At 46.4% G+C, this 22,740-nt stretch overlaps 1 protein-coding gene across 1 annotated transcript in view; it reads right to left on the minus strand.

The window, feature by feature from the left end:
- Positions 1–22,740, minus strand: part of TG (thyroglobulin) — a gene marked incomplete at its 5' end in the record, with an annotated part of 174,890 nt that overhangs the window by 72,234 nt on the left and 79,916 nt on the right. The window contains 6 exons of the mRNA XM_077933621.1: positions 231–430; positions 5,073–5,235; positions 6,561–6,654; positions 10,241–10,463; positions 13,633–13,797; positions 15,985–16,119. Of these exons, the coding sequence (XP_077789747.1) occupies positions 231–430; positions 5,073–5,235; positions 6,561–6,654; positions 10,241–10,463; positions 13,633–13,797; positions 15,985–16,119 (980 nt within the window). The remainder of the gene's footprint in view (positions 1–230; positions 431–5,072; positions 5,236–6,560; positions 6,655–10,240; positions 10,464–13,632; positions 13,798–15,984; positions 16,120–22,740) is intronic.

Consider the following 22,740-nt stretch of genomic DNA (forward strand, 5'->3'; position numbering starts at 1 on the left):
TTTGACTAATATATGCATTTTAATGCACATTTACTCTTGAATATGCAATTTTGTACACATTACCCCTCTGAAGAACTGCCCTGCAAAATTCACAAAAGAGCGAATTTTGAAGGGTGACTGTGTCTCGGTTCTTGTTTTAGAAAATGCACATTGATAGATTTGCCTTTCAGTGTGAACTGAACCCAGCTCCTCCCCCCACATTACCACAATCTGAGAGAATTGGTACTCACCATCAGCAACACCCTCTTGAAGAGCCCAGAATCCACAGTCCCTGTAACCAGGTGAATGCTGGAAACATCTGCTCCGCTGCGATCAGCTGCGATTGTAATCTGACCAGGGTCTCCTCCAAAACTTTCAATGTTTTTCTGGGTCCATTTTAGAGCTGCTTCCTGGTCCAAAAGCCCCCAGTTTCCACTTGCCACTGTGGAACCTACAGAGAGAGTTGGGGGAGAGAGAGAGAATATGAATGGGAAAAGATGTTATCACTGTACTTACAGGGGATAAAACACAACTACAAATATGTAAAGGCCAGAACTAACCGCAGTTAATATTGATCACAGTTGTGGGTCCAGACAACATGGCAAGAATCTTCTGCGAGAGGAGAGGTGGGGATTAAGAAGCCCAACTCCATTGCAGCTCATTCACATTGCACTAAACCATGGTTTAGTGTGACATCCGAGTGTCACACTGAACTGAGAGGTTGGGACTTGAGAGGAAGCAAAAAGCTGGGGGAAGGGGGAATGGAGGGGAACAGGGCCTATGTATAAGTCAGGCTGTAAGCAGTTGAAGATTTCAGAGGATGAACAGACAAGCAGGAGATGAAGACGCATCAAGATAGCAGGCCGGGCAGGTGGAGGAATGCACCAAATTTCAAATCTTGGCTAGTTGTTTCAAATCCAACCTTGGTTTGCCGGTCTCAGGGGTTAACAAGGTCCCTGAATATATTTTCGCACAGTCGGCAGAACAGAATCAGCATGATCATCATCATATAATAAAGAAGCATTTTTATTATTATTATAAGGGAACGAAATTCCCCTGGAGTACCATGCTATTATAAGACGCAGGTGGCGCTGTGGGTAAAAGCCTCAGCGCCTAGGGCTTGCCGATCGAAAGGTCGGCGGTTCGAATCCCCGCGGCGGGGTGCGCTCCCGTCGTTCGGTCCCAGCGCCTGCCAACCTAGCAGTTCGAAAGCACTCCTGGGTGCAAGTAGATAAATAGGGACCGCTTACTGGCGGGAAGGTAAACGGCGTTTCCGTGTGCGGCTCTGGCTCGCCAGAGCAGCGATGTCACGCTGGCCACGTGACCCGGAAGTGTCTCCGGACAGCGATGGCCCCCGGCCTCTTGAGTGAGATGGGCGCACAACCCTAGAGTCTGTCAAGACTGGCCCGTACGGGCAGGGGTACCTTTACCTTTTTACCATGCTATTATGCTGTTTTCAGCCCACAAGCAGGAGTATGCATTTAGGCTTTTAACTCTATATTTAGGCACATTTAAAATGGCTGGATTTCAAAGCAGCTGCAGGAATAATTAACATTGGCCACGTACTTCTATCCTCCCTGTTAACCATTTCTCCTGCTACATACATTTTCTTCTGGGCTCCTGACATGCAATTTACACCCCTTGGACACTCATGCTTCCTAAATTCAAATGCAGATTTTGTACCAACGGCTGCATAGGAAATAATATTAGCTGTGCGATTCCAATGGCAGCATAGGGGAGATGCCCCTGCGTTTCCCAATAGGAGAAGTTGGGTGAACTGGCCACACAATACAATTCTCCATTTGCTCTAATCATGAAACTTCTCCACGGCGGTTCACCTTGCAAGTTCATTTCTTAAAATAAATTTCACTTCTTGATTTCTCACGTATAAGAATGCAAGGCGGGCGATGATGGATCAGTCAAAAGGCCCATCTGGTTCTCACAGAGGCCAAGCAGATGTCGGTATTGGAAGTCCGCAAACCAAACCTGAACGCAAGAGCATTTTCTCCACTTGCAGTTCCTAGCAATTATTCAGAGGTGCACGGACTCTGACAGTGGGGTAGAACAGAGCCAGCACGTTCCAACTGTCCCTACTGTGGTGTTTGCCTCCTAGGATGGGTCATAAGGAAAGGGTTCAAATGGGTGTGATGTGATTGGTCAGTGAGAATGCAAGGGGGGAGTAAAAGTTAGAGTGGGAGGTTTTGAAAGTCAGTTAAGGTTTGGGAGTTGAGAGTTGAGGTTTGGGAGTTGAAGAAGGAAGAGGGAGGATTAGGTATGGGTTGGTCGAGTTGTATTGTGAGAGAGTGAGAGGAATTGTTAGGTGGAGTCAGATAGATAGTTGGGGATAATCAGTTTGAAGTTGTTAGGAACTAAGCTTAAGAAACTGTCAAGAAAAACTAACTGAAACCATAAGCTTGTTCCTGCATTTAGAAATAAACTTGATTATTTGTTAATTTTAACAACTGACTGGACTCCGTGTGTCCCCGTGAGATATGGGGTGATGGCAGCGGAAAAAGCAATCGCAGTGGTGGCACAGGGTCAATAAACCGTCAAACGGCCAGGGGCCCTGTGTGATCGCCACACCTACGTACCAAGGACAGTGCCTTATTTTCTGGCACTAGTCCAGGGTACAATCTTGCCGCAGTTCAAGATGACAGGCTGGGGACTCCTCCTCTCCTTGGGAAACAGCCACAGCAAAGTGTAGAGCATCTGCTTTGCATACAGACCTAATCGCCATCTCTGGGGGACCGTGGGTGCCAGGCCCCCCACAATTTTTTTTACTGTGGGTGCCTGGTTGGGCAACCCAATGCATAATGCACTGTGTCAGGACACTCCGTCCGACCCTTCTGCTGAGGCAGGGGGACTCCCTCAGACCCTCCCGCTGTGGCGGCGATATGTGACATCACACACATGCGCCGGGCACCCACAGTGTTGGGTGGAATCCAGTGTGACTGCAGGCAGGAGATGCCAGGTTCAACTCCTGGCATCTTCAGGTAGGAGCGGAAGATATCTCCTGCCTGATGAAGAGCTGCTGTCAGTCAATACTAGATGGACCAATGATCTGACTCGCGTAAGGAAGAAGAGAAGAAGAGCTTGGATTTGATATCCCGCTTTATCACTACCCTAAGGAGTCTCAAAGCGGCTAACATTCTCCTTTCCCTTCCTCCCCCACAACAAACACTCTGAGGTGAGTGAGGCTGAGAGACTTCAGAGAAGTGTGACTGGCCCAAAGTCACCCAGCAGCTGCATGTGGAGGAGTGGAGATGCGAACCCGGTTCACCAGATTACGAGTCCACCGCTCTTAACCACTACACCACACTGGCTCTCAAGCCAGTGTGGTGTAGGGGCAGACATAATAATGTGTGTGTGTGTGTGTGTGTGTGTGTGTGTGTGTGAGAGAGAGAGAGAGAGAGAGAGAGAGAGAGAGAGAGAGAGAGAGAGATGGCGGAAGGAAATACTGCTTGTAGGTCTCTGCTGGACGAAATTCAGCAGAAGTGTAGAAAAGGAGAAGGAAGAAATTTCTCAGAAATAATAAAAGGGGAAGATGAGATAACAACAATGTGCCACAATCCATCAGACCAGGCTAAACTTAACTGTTGCCTTCTGGCTCACCACAGATTGACTCTGGTGCATTTGCTGCCATTGATTAATGCAAGAGCAGAGAAATCTACACAAGGCATTCAACAAAAAAAATGCAAGATGTTCATCGAAATGAGAAGGGAAGGCCAAAAATAACACTTTGCAGCTGGAAAACACAGTTGCTGGAGATCCACACAGGGTTGCGACACTTCCTTCTGATTCATACTCACACAAAACTGCCTTGCAAGCTACATTTATAGTGTTAAAGCATTGAGCGAGTGAACAAGGCATATATTTAATAAGTATCTTCATGACCAATAAGGACACACACTTGGGACAGTCTAAATAGGATGCTTATTTTGAGTGAGGGGGATGGAACCCACTGGTTCCCTGGTCATGACGACACCTGCCCTGGTTGGCTATGAACTGCCATTTTAAATATCCCACAATGCTTCAGAGCACCTGAGGCATTGTAGTCCCAACTAGCTAGCATTCTTCAAGTGAACAAGAATAAGAAACGTGTTCTCATTCCAGTACTGGAGACAGCAGTTGGCATCTGTCTGTCTGTCTTGAGAGACATTGGAATGCGCCTCCAGGAGTGAGCCAAACAACTGGAGAATCACAGCGCCCACTATGGCTGCAAAGACCAGCAACTTGTAACTGCTGTCTCTTGTGCTGTTTTTTGCTGCATTAGCAGCACTGAAGTGACCTCGCTGGGGTGCAAGCCTGGGCAGTGTGCATGGAGGTTCTGGGCTGCCCAGACGACATGACCCGTCTCTTGGCCACGTCTTGGATGTGGTCCAAAGGAAAGCACCAACTTGGCTGCAGGAATTGCCAGAAGGAGGCATACAAGACGCCATCCAACCACGTTAGAGACTCTTCTCTGGATTTGTGTAGGGTTTACTCCTTAGCCTTTTGTTGTCCTGAGAATACCCCACAAAACTGGAGGTAAAGGTAAAGGACCCCTGACAATTAAGTCCAGTCATGAGCGACTCTGGGGTTGTGGCACTCATCTCGCTTTACTGGCTGAGGGAGCTGACATTTGTCCACCGACAGTTTCTCCGAGTCATGTGGCCAGCATGACTAAGCCACTTCTGGCAAAGCCAGAGCAGCGCACGGACACTCCGTTTACTTTCCCGCCGGAGTGGTACCTATTTATCTACTTGCACTTTGACGTGCTTTTGAACCGCTAGGTTGGCAGGAGTTGGGACCGAGCAATGGAAGCTCACCCCGTTGCGGGGATTCGAACCGCCGACCTTCTGATCGGCAACCAGACTGGAGGTAGTAGGCCTCTAAATACTAGCTACTGAGGAGCACAAGAGGAAGAAATGCTGTACTCATGTCCTGCTTATGGACTTCGCATAGGCATCATTTGGTCACTGTGGGATCATGACATTGGACTAGATGTGCCTTTGATCTGATCCAGTTTTTAAATCCAAACCACACAACCCCTACACACAGCAAAGTCCTGGTTTCATCTACCACTTGTGTGTTCAACAAGGTCTATGACATACCAGTGCTTAGAAAGCCAAAGACTCCAACTCGGTAGTTCGCAGTTACAACGATGACATTGCCAGTTCCAGCTAGGTATGAGCCATCGATGAGTGTCCTCTGAGCCTTGACATCCTCACCACTTACACCATTGTGAAAGAACACCAGCACTGGTAGATTTCCACCCTGTGATAGCAACAGGCAGAAAAATGAAATCAGTTAACATTTGGAAAGAGTCTACAATAGAATGACTAACACAGTGATGGCCAAACTTGGCCCTCCAGCTGTTGTTGGACTACAACAGGACCAGTGGTCAGGGATGATGGGAACTGTAGTCCCAAAACAGCTGGAGGGATGAGTTTGGCCATCACTGGACTAAAGAGAACTGAGGTCGACCTAAAGGAGCCACAGGTAATATCCATTCATGTTGTCCCAACCTTAAGGAGACACAGATTATGGGTGATCTCCAACATTCATTGTATTCAGAGCAGACCCATTGAAATAAATGGACTTGAATCTATTGGCATTGAGTATGACTACCACCCAATATTGCCTAATATATTTATTTTTATTGTAAAGACTAATGAGCCCCCTCTCTCCATCCAATGGTGTATACAATGGGAGTTCAAGGTCAATAAAGAGCCAGGTGTGAGATCCTTGGATCTGTCATCATTTTGTTACATTAAAGAAGCTGAAGGGAGCCTTACTTTTTAATTGGAACCGTCCCATAGGCTGAGCCCTACCACTGGACAGAATGAGGGGGTAGTGGATGTCCTGGGGGGGTTGGAAGTGGCAGCACGGTGTCAAAGGACAGAGCTGCGTGTACCATTTTCTTCCATTCTAAACTTCCCTTCCTTACATTTCTGCATCGGTTTGCACATTTATTTATTTAAAATCCCCCATGAAAATCCATCAGCATTTTTCTTGTGACACAAATTTCTCCTGATATGCATATTTCCGCACACAATTTTCCCCAATGCATATAGTTAAGCGAGCAATTTCCCCTACTATCCTGCATGTTAGATTCACGAAAGTATGCAGTTTCACAAATACACACATTTTGTAGTTTCACTAGAGTTCCAAACTTCCCCCTAATAGGTACCCTTTTGCACGCATTACTTGGCTGACGAACTGCGCCGCAAAATTCAGAGAAGGGCTGTTTCGGTGGGTTGCTGTGCCGAAGGGCTCACATATCAGTTTGAGGAGTGCAATTCATGTAGTCTCTCATTAAAAGGCAACGGGAAATCGAGTTTCTCCCCCTCCCACACCAGCAGAGACAAGCAGGATTAGGGCAGTGCAACCAATTCTTCCACACTGGGCGCTGCAGGTCTTTGCAGCTATAAGGCAGTGAATTGAGCAGAACAGAAGGCAGAAGGCAGGGAAGGCAGCAAATTTTGACCTCGCAAAGGGTGCCGCTGAAAAGACCAAAATCTACCGCTGATAGCAGTGGCAGCCCAGTGCTGTTGTGCATGAAGAACACTGGAAAGAGGTACCCCTGATTTAGTACTTACAGTATTAGGTGGGACATAAATGTTCAAATACAAGCAGTCTTCGCTGACGGAGGAAAGAGTAGCTCCATCATCCCCTGGTTGCCAGCAACTCGCCCTGGAGACATAAGGAAGTGTTATTACGAATGGGTGTCCATGTTTGCTTGCTTTTTAAATGAAAAACACTGGAATCAGATGGCCTGGTTCCCTACCAGTGGTGGGCTTCGGGTTCTAAAATGTCTGTGAGATGCCAAAAGTTGGCTCCACCACCCTGCCTCTCGCTCTCCGTTGTTCGTCATTGTTGTGGCACCCACTGAGGCCAGTGCCGGATTTACGTTTAAGCTAAACAAACTATAGCTTAGGGCCCCACACTCTTGGAGGGCCCCCCCCAAAAATAAAGGAAAAACCCTGGATGTACATTTCCAAAATATAAGATAAAAAACAAATAAAATAAAACCTACATACAGCAACAGTGTTTTGTGTTGTGTAGGCTCCTATGATGTACGTAATGGGCCCTGCCTGCTAGCCTGCTCCCTAAAATATCACTGGTTTGCTCATTTCTATATATAGGGTGCCTACATTCTGCGTGGACTGGTTGTATGGCAATTTGTGGAAATGGCTTTAGATACCTATTAGGTCCATAAATTACCATACAGCATATATTCGACACGAAAAACCGTGACAGTTTGTTGTTGACAAAGGACAGCTGGACATATAAAAGGCCCCATTACCTTCAGTAGCTTAGGGCCTCATCAAACCTAAATCCGGCCCTGCCTGAGGCACATGCTCAGCACAGGTGAATCAGTCATGTTCCCCTATAAATCCGCCCCTTCTCACAATAAGCACCTATAACTAAACCATATGGATCTTCCCGCTGCCTCATCTTTTCATCCCCTCTCTCTGTTACCTCTTCTCTGTTGAAGGTTAGGACGATGCACAAACCATGCATTTAAAGCACACAGCTTCTCCTAAATAACTGATGGATTTGATGGATTGATTTGATCCTTTGTTCTCTATACCTAGAGGGCTGTCACATGGAAGATGGAGCACCTGCTCTGGAGGTTAGGACCCGAGCCAATGGTTTCAAGCAACAAGAAAGGAGGTTCCGACGAAACACCAGGAATAACTTTTTGATGGTCAGAGCTGTTCAACAGTGGAACACACTCCCTTGGGAGGTGGTAGATTCTCCATCCTTGGAGATTTCTAAGCAGAGGTTGGATGGTCGCCTGTCATATATAATGATCTAACTGAGGTTCCTCACATTGCAGGGGGTGGGATAAGAAGACCTCTTAGGTCTCTTCCAACTCTACCATTCTATGACTTTAGTACATGGAGTATTTCTATAACATTAAATAATTTGTGCCACTGCAGTAGTACCTCGGGTTACATACGCTTCAGGTTACAGACTCTGCTAACCCAAAAATAGTACCTCGGGTTAAGAACTTTGCTTCAGGATGAGAACAGAAATCGTGCTCCAGCAGCACGGTGGCAGCAGGAGGCCCCATTAGCTAAAGTGATGCTTCAGGTTAAGAACAGTTTCAGGTTAAGAACGGACCTCTGGAACAAATTAAGTACTTAACCCGAGGTACCACTGTACTTGAGTGTTAACAACTCCCTAGAAGCATTTTCCCATGAGAAACACCCATGCTTTCACCTCGCCAGAGATGTTTCATATTAAGACCACAGCACCGTTGACAAAGGACGTCTGCAGTTGAAATCAAATATATGCGGAGCATAAGTACAGAACATTTTCTGAAGCACACTTTTTAAAAAAGGAAAAAGCTGGTGTATAAAACCGTGCAATATTCTGTGTGTCTTAACCGTATGTTGCTGCACACCTGGATAAACAAGATGTTGACTCTCCGGTGGGGAACAGCAAGTCTGATGTGGTTGAGTCACCCACGCGACTCAGGTGCGCAAGAAATTAGGTCAGCAAAGGTCTGGGTTCTATCACCCACCAGCGACACTGTGCAGGAGGAGGGGGAGACCATGTGGTGTAGATGATCACCACATTTTTTCTAACCCCCTAAAGAAACAAGTATGAAATATCAAGCCCTATGGAGACATCTATATGATTGTTTCAGCCACAAGCTGAAATAGACCTCTATGACTTACACTGTTATTTCTTCTTATAAATGCATCTCCGTGGGGTCAGAAAACATATTATGTCAGGGATGAGGAACCTGTGGCCCTCTAGATGTTGCTGATGCATTCAGAAAACAATTTGCAAACCAAAACCCAGCCACTTTTGGAAATTCACACTTTCTGAATTTTGCAGCACAAAATGCATTTATTAACATGCATTTAATATGGGGAAGTGTACATAAAAGTTTCTTCTAAAAATATTAGTAAAAGTCACATCTAAAATGCATTATAATAAAGGAAACTGCTGAATTCTCACAGGTTTTTTTTAAAAAAATACAATTTGATATAGAAATGTGAAAAACTGAATTTAAAACTGGAAATAAAATGAGAAAATGAGAGAAAATGAGAGATTGGGGGTTGCATTTCATTCCTGTTTAATTGCTTTTTATTATATTTTTATTACTACTGTTTGCCAGCTTGTGCACTGTTAGCAACTAACAGTTAGGGGTGCAAGTTAACAACCAAGTGTTTGAATAGCCCTGCAAAAATCTGGTTGCACAAGCTGTTCAGAAACTATTTTTGTTGGTGTTGTGCCACTGAATTAGCCATAAAAAGCCCAAACCATGTTGTTTCCTAAGGCAAAGGAGTCCAAATGGTGCCCCTTCATGGATGATAATAATGGTAACAATACTATAATTGACAATCTGCTGTTCTTTAACTCATTATTGAGGGGAAATGCGTAGAAAGGTCTCGGTGTTTTGATTTCTGGGAATGGAGTTAAGAGATGACCTAACCTGGGGAGAAAACAGTAAAATCTTGATGAAGAGAGCACAGCAGAGGTTGTATTTTCTGAGAATCCTCCGGAAAAACAATATCTCAAAGGACCTGTTGTTGCCATTTTACCATTGTACTGTGGAGAGTGTATTAACTTATGGTCTGTGTGTGTGGTTTGGGAACTGCACGGTCAGGGGAAAAACAATGCTGTCCAGGGTTGTAAAGATTGTGGAGAGAATAATTGGGTGCACTCTTCCCACCTTGGATCAAATCTATGCTTCCAGGTGTCATAAGAAAGCTGCAGAGATAGTGCAGGATAGTGCACACCCCAGAAATGATCTCTTTCATCTTCTGCCTTCTGGAAGAAGGTACAGGGTTATAAAGACTAGGACTAGCCACCTGAGAAACAGTTTCTATCCAAATGTGATTTTGGTTTTAAAGGCAGTGTAAGGTGGTCTCTGTGGGGGTATATTGTATTCAATTATGGGGTATCAGAGTTTTTAGGGGGTTAATCAGGCTGGGATAGCAGGCTTGTGGGTTTTTGAATGTAGATTTTTTTCAATTTCGTTGTTCCGTATGGGACAATGACAATAAAGATTATCGTATCGTATCCCAGAACTCATTATCTCACCTGCCATATGTTAGGGACAGCCATGGAGCTACCAGAGATACTGGTTCAAAGTGGGGGCAACCATCAAATTCACCACAGTACACAGAGGTATACTGAGTAGGACTTCGATCTCTATCAAGGGGACTTTGATCTGCTCCAACATGGAAGCTCTCGTGCTCTTACAGTAAGTGAACAAGATTACAGTTGGCAGCCAAGGTGCCAAACACCTTCTCACCGAGTTGTGGAAGCGTTCCAGGACTCCTCCCAGATGAAAGCTTGTGGAGGACGGAACCTGTACTCAGCCACTGGAGGACGTGCATAGGGAATCCCAAGGAACTGCCTGATCCTTTTCCAGCTGGAACCCACACGAATTGCTTGAGAAGTGCCAAACAAGGTTCCTTGTGATGGGATGTGGACAGAGGGAGCAGCACTTGTTTCAGCAACGGACAGGAATGCCTCTGTAGGGAGCGAAGGGAGAATAAATCAAACCTTTACGAATCTGCTCCCGATTAACTGAAAGATTCCTAATAAGGCTGGGCTCCATTTGGGATGCCACTGTCAGGAGCGCATGCAGGTGCCAGGCCCTGTGACCAGTAGGGCTTTGCAGGACCGGGGCCTTCCTAAGTTTGTTCTGGAGAGGAAAGGCGCGGCCACACAGGTGAGGCCATTTGGTAACTCACTGCACCTGGTGGCTAGAGCCGGGAAGGGATATAAGGTCAGCATTTCCCTTCAGCTCTTTGCCACAGCAACACATTTCCTGACATGTTGTGTTTGGCTTCTTGCTTCCTGATCCTCAGACCTCGGCTTCTTGACTCCTTGCTTCTCGACCCTCGGACCCTTGACTTCATGACTCCCTGCTTCCTGACCCTCAGACCCCTGGCTTCTGGACTCTCATTCCTGCTCCCACCCTGACATCTTGCCCCCCCCCCGGTCCTGACGTCCTCAGCCAGGACTTTGATCGCCTGCAAACTGGACCATGACAGCCACAAAGCAATTAAGTCGGTTTTAGAGCCTAGATCTAGGTCTAAGTCTGGCTTTGGATGGCTCAGTTGGTTAGAGCATGGTGCTGATAACACCAAAGTTGCAGGTTTGATCCCCAAATGGGACAGCTGCATATTCCTGCCTTGCAGGGGGTTGGATTAGATGATTCTCAGGGTCCTTTCCAACTCTACTTTTTTATTATTAAATCTGTTTTAGGGCCTAAATCTAGGTCAAGCCTGAGCATAGCTCTGCAGATGCAACGACTATCCTCAAACCATGTTTCATGGGGAGACATCTCAGAAAGTGCTTTGAGATTATTCAATCTTGCTATTTCCAGTTAGGCTTGTTAACAAAATTCTGTTTCATTTATCCATCAGATTGTTTGGAGGAAGGTCCATTTGGAAAGAACGAAGAGTTTTCCAAACTCGACCCCCGCCACACCCAATATGTCCTGTTGGTAGTCTAATTTCTGCCACACTCATTTCATCTCTAGGCTCACAATTTTTTTTTTGGGGGGGGGGTGGATTTTAGCCTAATGGGCACCGGTTGTGGATCCCTAACATACATTGTTCCTAGAAAGTGGCTCGAAGCTGTTTCACTCAGGATGAAGAAATAATGGTGCCAGCCGCTAGTTGGGCTCATCACTATCACACCATTATTATTATTTTTAAAAAATGGTGGTTATTTTGTGGGTTAAAATGGTTGCATCTGCAATTAGAGGATTTTATATGAGTGTCTGGGACAACCCGGTCAGATGTGTGGGGTGCAAATGTTGTTGTTGTTGTTTTCATTTTGTAATGAAAAAACATAACCCAACACACCAAAGTACCAAAGAACTTTCACCGCTAAATTTAAAGAGTTAGACTCATAGAATCGTAGAGTTGGGCTCAAACCCACGAACCTAAGATTAAGAATCTCATGCTCTGCCAACAGAGCTACCATGAATGAGCTGTTGCTTTTTAAATAGTGACTACAGCAAACTGTGAAGGTGGTGCAAGCACTGCATTGGCCACCTCACCTAGGATGCCTTGCTCTGAGGAAAGACCCCCGAGCCCTTTCCTACACCGAGGCAGGGAGAAGGTGTATGGGGCAGCAGAAAGCCACTACTAATGCAACGTTGAAAGAAAGAAAAAGGGAAACAGGGGAGAGAAAATGGAGGCTGGAGAATGGAAGTGGCAGCATGGGATACTGGTGACTGATACCCTCGCTTTCATTTGCCACCTTGCATAACTAACAGTAACAGGCTTTCAGACCAGAATATTCCCTCCTACCTGAACCTAATATTGTCCCTTTTCGCAAGGTCATTGACAGTTATGCTGGTGTACTTCTGTCAATAATAATAATAATAATAATAATAATAATAATAATAATTTATTATACCCCACCCATCTGGCTGGGCTTCCCCAGCCACTCTGGGCGGCTTCCAAAAGAATATTAAAATACTATAATACATCAAACATTAAAAGCTTCCCGAAACAGGGCTGCCTTCAGATGTCTTCTAAAAGCCTGGTAGTTGTTGTTCTCTTTGACATCTGGTGCGAGGGTGTTCCACAGGGAAGGCACCACTACCGAGAAGGCCCTCTGCCTGGTTCCCTGTAACTTGGCTTCTCGCAGTGAGGGAACCGCCAGAAGGCCCTCGGTGCTGGACCTCAGTGTCCGGGTAGAACAATGGGGGTGGAGACGCTCCTTCAGCTATACTGGACCAAGGCCATTTAGGGCTTTAAAGGTCAGCACCAACACTTTGAATTGTGCCCGGAAACGTACTGGGAGCCAATGTAGGTCTTTCAAGACTGGTGTTATGTGGTCTCTGCGGCTGCTCCCAGTCACCAGTCTAGCTGCCGCATTCTGAATTAGTTATAGTTTCCGGGTCACCTTCAAAGGTAGCCCCACGCAGAGCGCATTGCAGTAATCCAAGCGTGAGATAACTAGAGCATGCACCACTCTGGCGAGACAGTTCGCGGGCAGGTAGGGTCTTAGCCTGCGTACCAGGTGGAGCTGGTAGACAGCTGCCCTGGACACAGAGTTAACCTGCGCCTCCATGGACAGCTGTGAGTCCAAAATGACTCCCAGGCTGCGCACCTGGTCCTTCAGGGGCACAGTTACCCCATTCAGGACCAGGGAATCCTCCACACCTGCCCGCCTCCTGTCCCCCAAAAACAGTACTTCTGTCTTGTCAGGATTCAACCTCAATCTGTCAAATACTCTGCTATTTAAAGGTAAAGGACCCCTGGATGGTTAAGTCAAGTCAAAGGTGACTATGGGGTTGCAGCGTTCATCTCGCTTTCAGGCCGAGGGAGCTGGCGTTTGTCCACAGACAGCTTTCCAGGTTATGTGGCCAGCATGACTAGACCGCTTCTGGTACAACGGAACACCGTGATGGAAGCCAGAGCGCACCATTTACCTTACCGCCACAGTGGTACCTATTTATCTACTTGCACCGATGTGCTTTTGAACTGCTAGGTTGGCAGGAGCTGGGACAGAGCAACAGGAGCTCGCTCTGTTGTGGGGATTCGAACCACTGACCTTCTGATTGGCAAGCCCCAAGAGGCTCAGTGGTTTAGACCACAGCACCACCTGCACCCACTCTGCCAGTGTACATAAGAAAACACATGCCTTCTTCGTCTGAGGCTTCTGCCACAGGCTTACCTTGCCTGCGATAAATATAGGTAGCTGGCTCCTTCAGCAAAAGTCGACAGTGGGGGCCTTCAAGGCCAAGTGTGCAAGTCTGGGTTTCTGGGTAAAATATGCATCGCATCACTGAAGGCTGTGGTTCAAGAGTAGTCACCAAGCATGACTTGTCCTTGGAGCAGGCTGTTGAGAATGAGAGAAAAGGGCTGCGAGTTAGGTGGGTGGATGGACAGACAGATAAGCAATGAGAAGCACAAGGCTATTTTGATAGACCGATGAGGAGAGATATCATTGTATATAGGTAAATGAATGGAGAATATGGCTGGAGTTGGCACCACCCAAGGTTGGACATCTGCCAAGGAAGGGCCCTGTACTTGGGAAACCATTTGTGAAGGGTGGAGTAAGGATCACAGAAGACAGGGTTGGCCCACTCATGAGGCAAGGTGAGGCAACTGCCTCAGGCAGCAGGAGCTACAGGGGCAAGAGGTCCCAATGTAGATCTTTGCTCACCCCTTCTTCCCTGGCCGGGAGGGGGGTACCATTTTTGCCTCAGGGGTCAAAATGTCTTGGGCCGGCACTGACTGAAGTTAATGAACAAAACACTCTTGCTGAGTGCGAGACATTTCTGCAGATATAGTCCAAGGAATTAGCAGATTTCCTCCGCCAATGGCTCAATCATAGTGTCTTACCAAAAAGATGATGATGATGATGATGATGATAATGATAATAATAATTTTATTTGTATCCCACCCTCCCCAGCCAAAGCTGTGCTCAGAGCAGCTAACAACAAGTAAAAATAGCACAGTGTACATAAAATCACACAGTCAATTAAGTAAAATACATTCTAAAATCAATTCAGAATCAAATTAATGGCAACCATTGGGCTAGAGTTCTGTGAGGATTGCCAAAGGAGGGGGTCAGACTGTGCCTTGGCCAAAGGCCTGGTGGAACAGCTCTGTCTTGCAGGCCCTGCGGAAAGATGTCAAGTCCCGCAGGGCCCTAGTCTCTTGTGACAGAGTGTTCCACCGGATTGGGGCCACGGCTGAAAAAGCCCTGGCTCTGGTCGAGGCCAGCCTAACCTCCCTGTGGCCTGGGATCTCCAAGATGTTTTTATTTGAAGACCCTAAGGTCCTCCGTGGGACATACCAGGAGAGGTGGTCCCGTAGGTACGAGGGTCCTAGGCTGTATAGGGCTTTAAAGGTTAAAACCCAGAGGAAGATGGAGAAGCAAATGAAGGAAGGAAAATATACAGATAGCTGGATGAAGACAGGTAAAGAAATTTATAGACAGATTGATAGGATAAAGGGAAAAGGAAGAATGCAATCAGGTTCGGGAGTGGTTTTCAAATACGATTTTGCACTCACCTGTTAACAAGTCATGCACATGTCTATTTGTGCATGCACTCATTATTTCCCCCCTTGAAAAAACAACAACACCCAAAACTTTTTTCTTTTTTTTTTAAAAAAAAAACTGCTCCAAGAATTGGTGGATGTGTTTTCGTGATGTCGTAACCATTGGCCAATCCATGGCATCCACAGTCAGCCTATGCTGCAAATGTTCAGAGTATTTTTTTCAGAGCTAAACCCAAAAGGAGCAAAATCTTTGGGCTGAAAAATACGCTTGAAATGAGGAAACTTCCAAACTGACCCTGCTGCTCTACAAATGTTACCATTTTCACCCTCAGACAAGCAGACAATAAGATTCAGCTGAGTCTGGTTTGGGGTTGCTGTTTTTTGGTGTGTGTGTGTGTGTGTGTGTGTGTGTGTGTGTGTGTGTGTGTGTTATAAGCCAAGCAAAAACCCTAAATAACACTAACAAGCAGGCTCAAAAAGCTGATTCAAGAACTAAGGCCTAGTTCTTCACGGAGATTTGGGCTGTATAAAACACAGCGATTCACCCCATCTGTTAGATACTCAGGCAAGACTTTATTTGTTCATACACAGAAAAGCACTGCACAACTAAGGAAGGTTCTCGGTTACGTTTATCTGCCTTGTAGACCACAAAACCTTTGAACAAAAGGAGGGCAATGCAAGACTCCTATAAAGGAAGTGGCGGGAAACAAAGCAAATAGAACTTGAGGGAACTATATTGTGCTTTTAAAAAGTTTCACAATTCAGCAACTTATTTTGCCTCCTCTGTCGATTAATTAGCAGATCCAGTTTGAAACAGTTCATCTACATCCCTCTCACTTTTTTAAAAGATTCAATCACCTCTGTAAATATCCTATTGAATTGTCCCAGAAGTGATGGTGCCAAAGGTACAGGCAATGACTTTCCGGAGCACCCCCCGTTTAAGTGAAATCACGTATATTTGGAACACCATTGGAAAAGCCCCGAGAAAAAACAATGGGATTAATAGGAAGCTTCTCACCTGAAAGGCAAAAGTCTCGCAAGGTGGCAAAATCACTGGAACCATCTCTGCTGATGTGCAGAATGTCAATCTTTGAAATGGAGGAATCGATGAGAACTGAGGCCCTGTCCACACGCTGCCAGTTGTCCAAAATCACTAGGAATCAAAATGCAGAAGAGTGAAATCCCACAAAGTATTAATTGATATTTTCCAAAACAACATAGAGCAACCTCATGTATCCCAGTGGTCAAATATTTAGATGATAGAAGGGTCCCTTTGCCCAACTCTGACTTTGATCTAATAATGGAACTATTCTGTGGCTCAGCTGGGCAACCCAGTAAACTAGGAACAGCCAACATGGCTCCCTCCAGATGTTGCCCAGCTATAGCACCCATCATCCTTGATCACGGGGAGTCCAAAAACATCTGGAGGGCACCGCGTTGGTTACCCCTGACGTAAACACACACCGGATAGAGCTTTCTCATTATGCAGAGATAATGTTTAGTCTCAATACCTGTTTTTTCCTGGTTCAATAAGCTTTTATGGGCTGTGTTCTGGATTTGCCAGGGCATTCACAAGAACTATTCAGTGCATCAAGGTCGCTGAGAGGGAAATCTACTTAATTTACCTTACAAACACTTTTAAGAGTAACATAATAAAGGGTCCCCTAAGCATATAGGGAAGTATGGATCTGTTCTCCCATCAGCCAACCCCTTTGAAAGAGGCCCTTGAGAAAGTTAGCTATGTGAATCAGATCTTTGTATTCCTTATCTCATGCAATACTTATCTTATACAGTGGTACCTCCGGTTAAGAACTTAATTCGTTCCGAAGGTCCGTTCTTAACCCGAAACTGTTCTTAACCTGAAGCACCACTTTAGCTAATGGGGCCTCCTGCTGCTGCCGCCGCGCAGCCACTGCACGATTTCTGTTCTCATCCTGAAGCAAAGTTCTTAACCCGAGGTACTATTTCTGGGTTAGCGGAGTCTGTAACCTGAAGCGTATGTAACCCGAGGTACCACTGTACGATACTTAGTCCCAATGTTTTATTTCCAGAGTGAACTTTTGCAGAACTGGGCATTTCAAAAGTACACATTGGGTTTAAAAAATAATAATACTGCAATTCACGCATTCCTCTTTTGCCTTGAAAACAACAACAAAAAGGGGAAGCTTTTCAGCAACATGAATGTAAGCAACATGTTTTTAAAGTCTAATTACACATCAATTTTCTGCAGTCAGCAACTGCGTTCCAAAGCGGTGGAAGTGGTATGTCTAGGTCCAGACACAAAGCTGAAAATGACTAGTTATGCTCTTTAGAAAAAGAATAGGCTTTGTCTGGATTCCATTGTGAGCCAAATTGTCTGGTTTCCTTGATGGTTTTCAGATGCATTCATTGCAATAGCGTTCCCATTCACGATCACGTCTACTGACTCAGTCAGCAAACTTGAAACCTCATGTACCACAATATTACGGCTACAGAGGCAAAAGTTTTGCCTTCAGGCATGTTAATCGGGAATAATTCTATGTGACTCAACTTGTCGATGACAACATGGCCAGAACAGTACTTTTGGGCCCACTGGAGTCTGTTTTACCATGAAGAAAGGAGTCTTATTATTTGCTTTTCGACACATCAGAGACCACCTTCTATGAAAGGGCAGAGTCTTAATGCAGACTTTGCAAATGAGCAGAAAGGCCAAGGTGCTTTGAAATAGCCGTGGCACAGGGAAGATCCAATTGCAGTCCTACTCACAAGTAGGCAACCATTTCCCACATTGCCTCCTGGGGAGTCTTCCTGGGAGGAGGGTGGGCAGATGTCATTGGTAAGTGGGACAAGAGGCAAAAGCAGGCAAAGAAATGAATGTAAATCTTCATACTGTAAGCCAGTTTCTAAACCCATCCACACACCCCTCTGACTTCCCTCCAAGGAAGAATGAAGCAGAGTTCAAGGGCACATTTCAGCCGGGCAGAAACACTCAAGCAAAGAAGAACCAGTGAAGGATATGGCTTGGGGGCCTGAGGATCATTTCAGGGGCCAGGCATAAAGGCTTGGAGGGCCACATTGAGTCCTGCTCAGTTGTATCGTTCACATGTCGTATGGATCTAAAGAAAACCACTGATCCCATTTAGCAGCAAACTCAGAACCAGATTTTGCTACCAGCAGAAGCGAGTGGCAATGCTTTATCTGAACTGAACTGTAAAACCATGCCATGATAAAGGTAGGGTATTGCATGACTGGGCACACAGAAAATTCAACAAAAGCTCCCTACAAATAGAACTGCCGCAGAATAATGGGAAGGCAGTCTGAACCTTTCTCCCTAGCATACTAAAGACTGCCATATGACACTCACCTAAGCCAAACCAGTCATCTTGTTCGAACCCTGAGTCTTCAGCTCATGGTTACAGGAGAGAGCTTAACCCCAAGCCTTGATTCAGAGTGTGGGAACGAAAAGGACTCAAGAGAAGTGACCCCAATATCCCCTATAGTCACCTGCCTATTAAGCCATGGCGCTGTGGTCTAAACCACTGAGCCTAGGGCTTGCTGATCAGAAGGTCGGCAGTTCGAATCCCCGCGATGGGGTGAGCTCCTGTTGCTCGGTCCCAGCTCATGCCAACCTAGCAGTTCAAAAGCATGTCAAAGTGCAAGTAGATAAATAGGTACCGCTCTGGCGGGAAGGTAAACGGCATTTCCATGCACTGCTCTGGTTTCGCCATAAGCGGCTTAATCATGCTGGCCACATGAGCCGGAAAAACTGTCTGCAGACAAACGTCGGGTCCCTTGGCCAGTAAAGCGAGATGAGCGCCGCAACCCCAGAGTCGTTCATGACTGGACTTAACTGTCAGGGGCCCTTTACTTTTGCCTTTACCTTTAAGCCATAGCATGGCTACCTGTGCCTTGTGAACCAGGCCATTGTCTTAAATGTTCCAACATGGCATTAGCAGCCATCTAACGCAGTGTGGCATCACTGCAAGACCATACAGAGAAATTTACAACCACAGTGTCTTGGGAAGAGAGAGAGAGAGAAAGAAAAAATGCCTAAGGTAACTTGGAAGATTCAGGACAGGTTTTAAAAAGTACTTCTTCCCACATCTCATTGTTAGACTACGGAACTCTCTGCCACAGGAGGCAGTGATGGCCACCAACTTAGATGGCTTTAAAAAGGAATTGGACAGTCTATCGATGGCCACTAGCTAAGGTGGGTCTGTTCTGCGTCCACGACTGGATGCAGCAATGCTTCGGAATACCAGTTGCTGGAAACCACAGGAAGGGAGAGTGATCTTATGCTCAGATCCTGCTTGCTGGTTTTACACAGGGATTTGGTTGGCCACAGTGAGAACAGGATGCCGGACTAAATGGGCCATTGACCTGACCCAAAAGGCTCTTCCAAAGAAGGCTGATCACCAAAGAATTGATGCTTCTGAATTATGGTGCTGGAGGAGACTCTTGAGAGTCCCATGGACTGCAAGAAGATCAAACCTCTCCATTCTGAAGGAAATCAGCCCTGAGTGCTCATTGGAAGGACAGATTGTGAAGCTGAGGCTCCAATACTTTGGCCACCTCATGAGAAGAGAAGACTCCCTGGAAGAGACCCTGATGTTGGGAAAGATGGAGGGCACAAGGAAAAGGGGACGACAGAGGATGAGATGGTTGGACAGTGTTCTCGAAGATACCAGCATGAGTTTGACCAAACTGCGGGAGGCAGTGGAAGACAGTAGTGCCTGGCGTGCTCTGGTCCATGGGGTCATGAAGAGTTGGACACGACTAAATGACTAAACAACATGATGTCCTTAACTTTCTGGCGTTGTTTTTTCCTCTGGGTGGGACAGGTGTCTCTACACACCATCCTACCCCAGGTCAATTGGTTTGTGCCTGACGTGACCACGACGAAGGGACTTTCTACAGCATCCCTGCAGGTCCCTCAACTCTACACAGCTTCCATGTCGCTGAGAAATTTCCCTATTCAACTCAAACCAGACTGTGCCAACCTGACCACATTTCGGTAGCTGCTTTCGTCGCATAATTGTAGCCTTCAGCGTCCAACGATGCCTGTAACTTTTATTGTTAAATTACAGGCATTCCGTGAAGATGGTTTCTGCTTTCCATATGTTATTTGCACTGGAATGCAGGAAGTGAATCAAGACCATAGTCGGGTTGGGTCATGAGTTATATGGGACTTATGGTGCTGGAGGAGACTCTTGAGAGTCCCATGGACTGCAAGAAGATCAAACCTCTCCATTCTGAAGGAAATCAGCCCTGAGTGCTCACTGGAAGGACAGATCCTGAAGCTGAGGCTCCAAGACTTTGGCCACCTCATGAGAAGAGAAGACTCCCTGGAAAAGACCCTGATGCTGGGAAAGATGGAGGGCACAAGGAGAAGGGGACGACAGAGGACGAGATGGTTGGACAGTGTTCTCAAAGCTACCAGCATGAGTTTGACTAAGCTGTGGGAGGCAGTGGAAGACAGGAGTGCCTGGCATGCTATGGTCCATGGGGTCACGAAGAGTCGGACACGACTAAACGACTAAACAACAACAAGTGTCTATCCAGGATTTCAGTGTGAAATCATCATTCCCAAAATCTGGAAATACCAGCATTTCCCACTAACAAGTGCTTTCTGAATACTCAGAAAGGTACTTTTCCATGATGCACAAAGGATTGTGCGCTGTTCAAAATGTGTGGTTTTTCCCCCCTTTGCTTTCTTATTTAGGAGAAATTCAAACCGAATTACATTTATTTCAAGAATGCGCCCTGCACACATGTTTTTGCCAGTCAGTCTAGGTGGAAAGGACAGAATACACCATGTGCTATTCCCCCGCACACCCACACCCACAAAACTCTTCTTGTATAATAACTATAATCTTGCCCCTGGGAGTACTACTTTTCTCTGCACACAAAGCTGTTATTTCATGGCACGGAGAAGCTATCAGATGTGAAATGGAAGCCTTCTGCATTCCTTGGGTGGTGCCTGTTGTGGCACAGGGCATCGGGCGCAGGGGAAAGCGAGAGCACCAGATGTTTATCTCCATTTTAAAATAGGCTGCTTATAAATAGGGCAGCGCCTCCCTCTCTGAAATGGGCACTTACAAGCCCAGTTACGCCGCATACCCATGGCCTATTTGAGGTTATATACCTGAACAATCTCAGCTGAATTACTTTGGCACACGCTTCAAAAGGCTTTCTAAAGTAGGGATAGCTCTCCAGATCCTGTCAGACTCCAGCTCCCATCAGCCCCAGCCAACATGGCCAAAGTGAGAGACGGTGGGAGTTGTAGTCTGTTCACAACTGGAGCCCCACAAGTCCCCCCCTCCGAGGTCTAAGGAAAGCTTCAGTCAAGTTCCCATCGAGCCCAAATTAGTGTGCCAGAGATGAGAGGTGGTCTATTCTGGCTTGAAAGTGAAGTACCTCATAAAAAACCACGGGGACAAAGCCCTCCTGGAGCAGACCAAAGCATACCCTCCAACATTTCTCTGATGAAAATAGGGGCGTCCCATTCTTTAATGATAATTTTACTATTTATACCCCACACATCCTACTGGGTTGCCCCAGGCACTCTGGGCAGCTTCCAATATACATAAAAACATTTTAAAAAAATATAATAAAAAAGATCCCTTCCCTATACAGCCGTACCTCAGAAGTCGAACGGAATCCATTGCGGAAGTCCGTTTGACTTCCGAAATGTTTGACTTCCAAAGCAGGGCTCCTGATTGGCTGCAGGAAGCTTCTGCAGCCAACCAGAAGCTGTGGAAGCCCCGTCGGACATTCGGCTTCCAAAAGAACGTTCAAAAACTGGAACACTCCCGGTTTTTGATCATTCGGGAGCCAAAAAAGTACGAGTTCCAGGGCGTTCAAGAACTGAAATATGACTGTACAGTATTGCCTTCAGATGGCTCGGGGGTCGGTTAACTCCATACCTTCCAACATTTCTCCAATTAAAATAGGGACAATCTAAGGCAGGGGTGTCAAACTCAAATTCATCGGGGGCCGCATCAGCAGTTTGGTCACCCTCAAAGGGCCGGTTGAATCTGTAGGACTATGTAAAGGACATGTAAAGTGGAGGTTTCCTGTGTAGAACGGCCGGCGCCGCTAGAGGGCAGACGTTCTCTGGCTTGTAGGCTGCCGTGCATGCGCTGAAGAGGCGGCTTTCTTGTGTCAAAAAAAGAAAGAAAAGCGAGAATAAAAGGTGAAGGCTGGTGGCCGGCGGCGGCTACACGGGCCACATGACGAGGTCTGGCGGGCCGGATTCGGCCCGCGGGCCTTGTGTTTGACACCCATGATCTAAGGGAAAGTGGGACATTCCGGGATCAAATCAGAAACCGGGACGGCTTCTCTAAATCAGGGACGTCCCTGGGAAATAGGGACACTTGGAGGATCTGCCAAAGTCCCACCTAGTCTGGCCAGGCACCCTGTTCCGACGGTGGCTTGTGGGGAAGCCCACTAGCAGAATTGGAGCATAAGATCTAGGGTTTCCACCAACTGGCATTCAGATAGTATACTACTTAGCCACCGTGTCTAGCAACAACTGAAGGCCTTGTCCTCCCCGAATTTGTCTACTTCCCTTTGAAAACTATCCAAGATGGCGGCCATCACCACAGCTTGTAAGCGTGAATTCTATAGTTTAACTATGGAACCACGTGTGAAGACCTGTCTCCTTTTACCTGTTCTGAATCTGAATCTGACTGGGGGCGGCCGCCGAGACCATATAACACCGGTCTTGAAGGACCTACATTGGCTCCCAGTACGTTTCCGAGCACAATTCAAAGTGTTGGTGCTGACCTTTAAA

Source organism: Podarcis muralis, chromosome 8, assembly GCF_964188315.1.
Source record: "Podarcis muralis chromosome 8, rPodMur119.hap1.1, whole genome shotgun sequence".
NCBI classification, from domain to species: Eukaryota; Metazoa; Chordata; class Lepidosauria; order Squamata; family Lacertidae; genus Podarcis; species Podarcis muralis.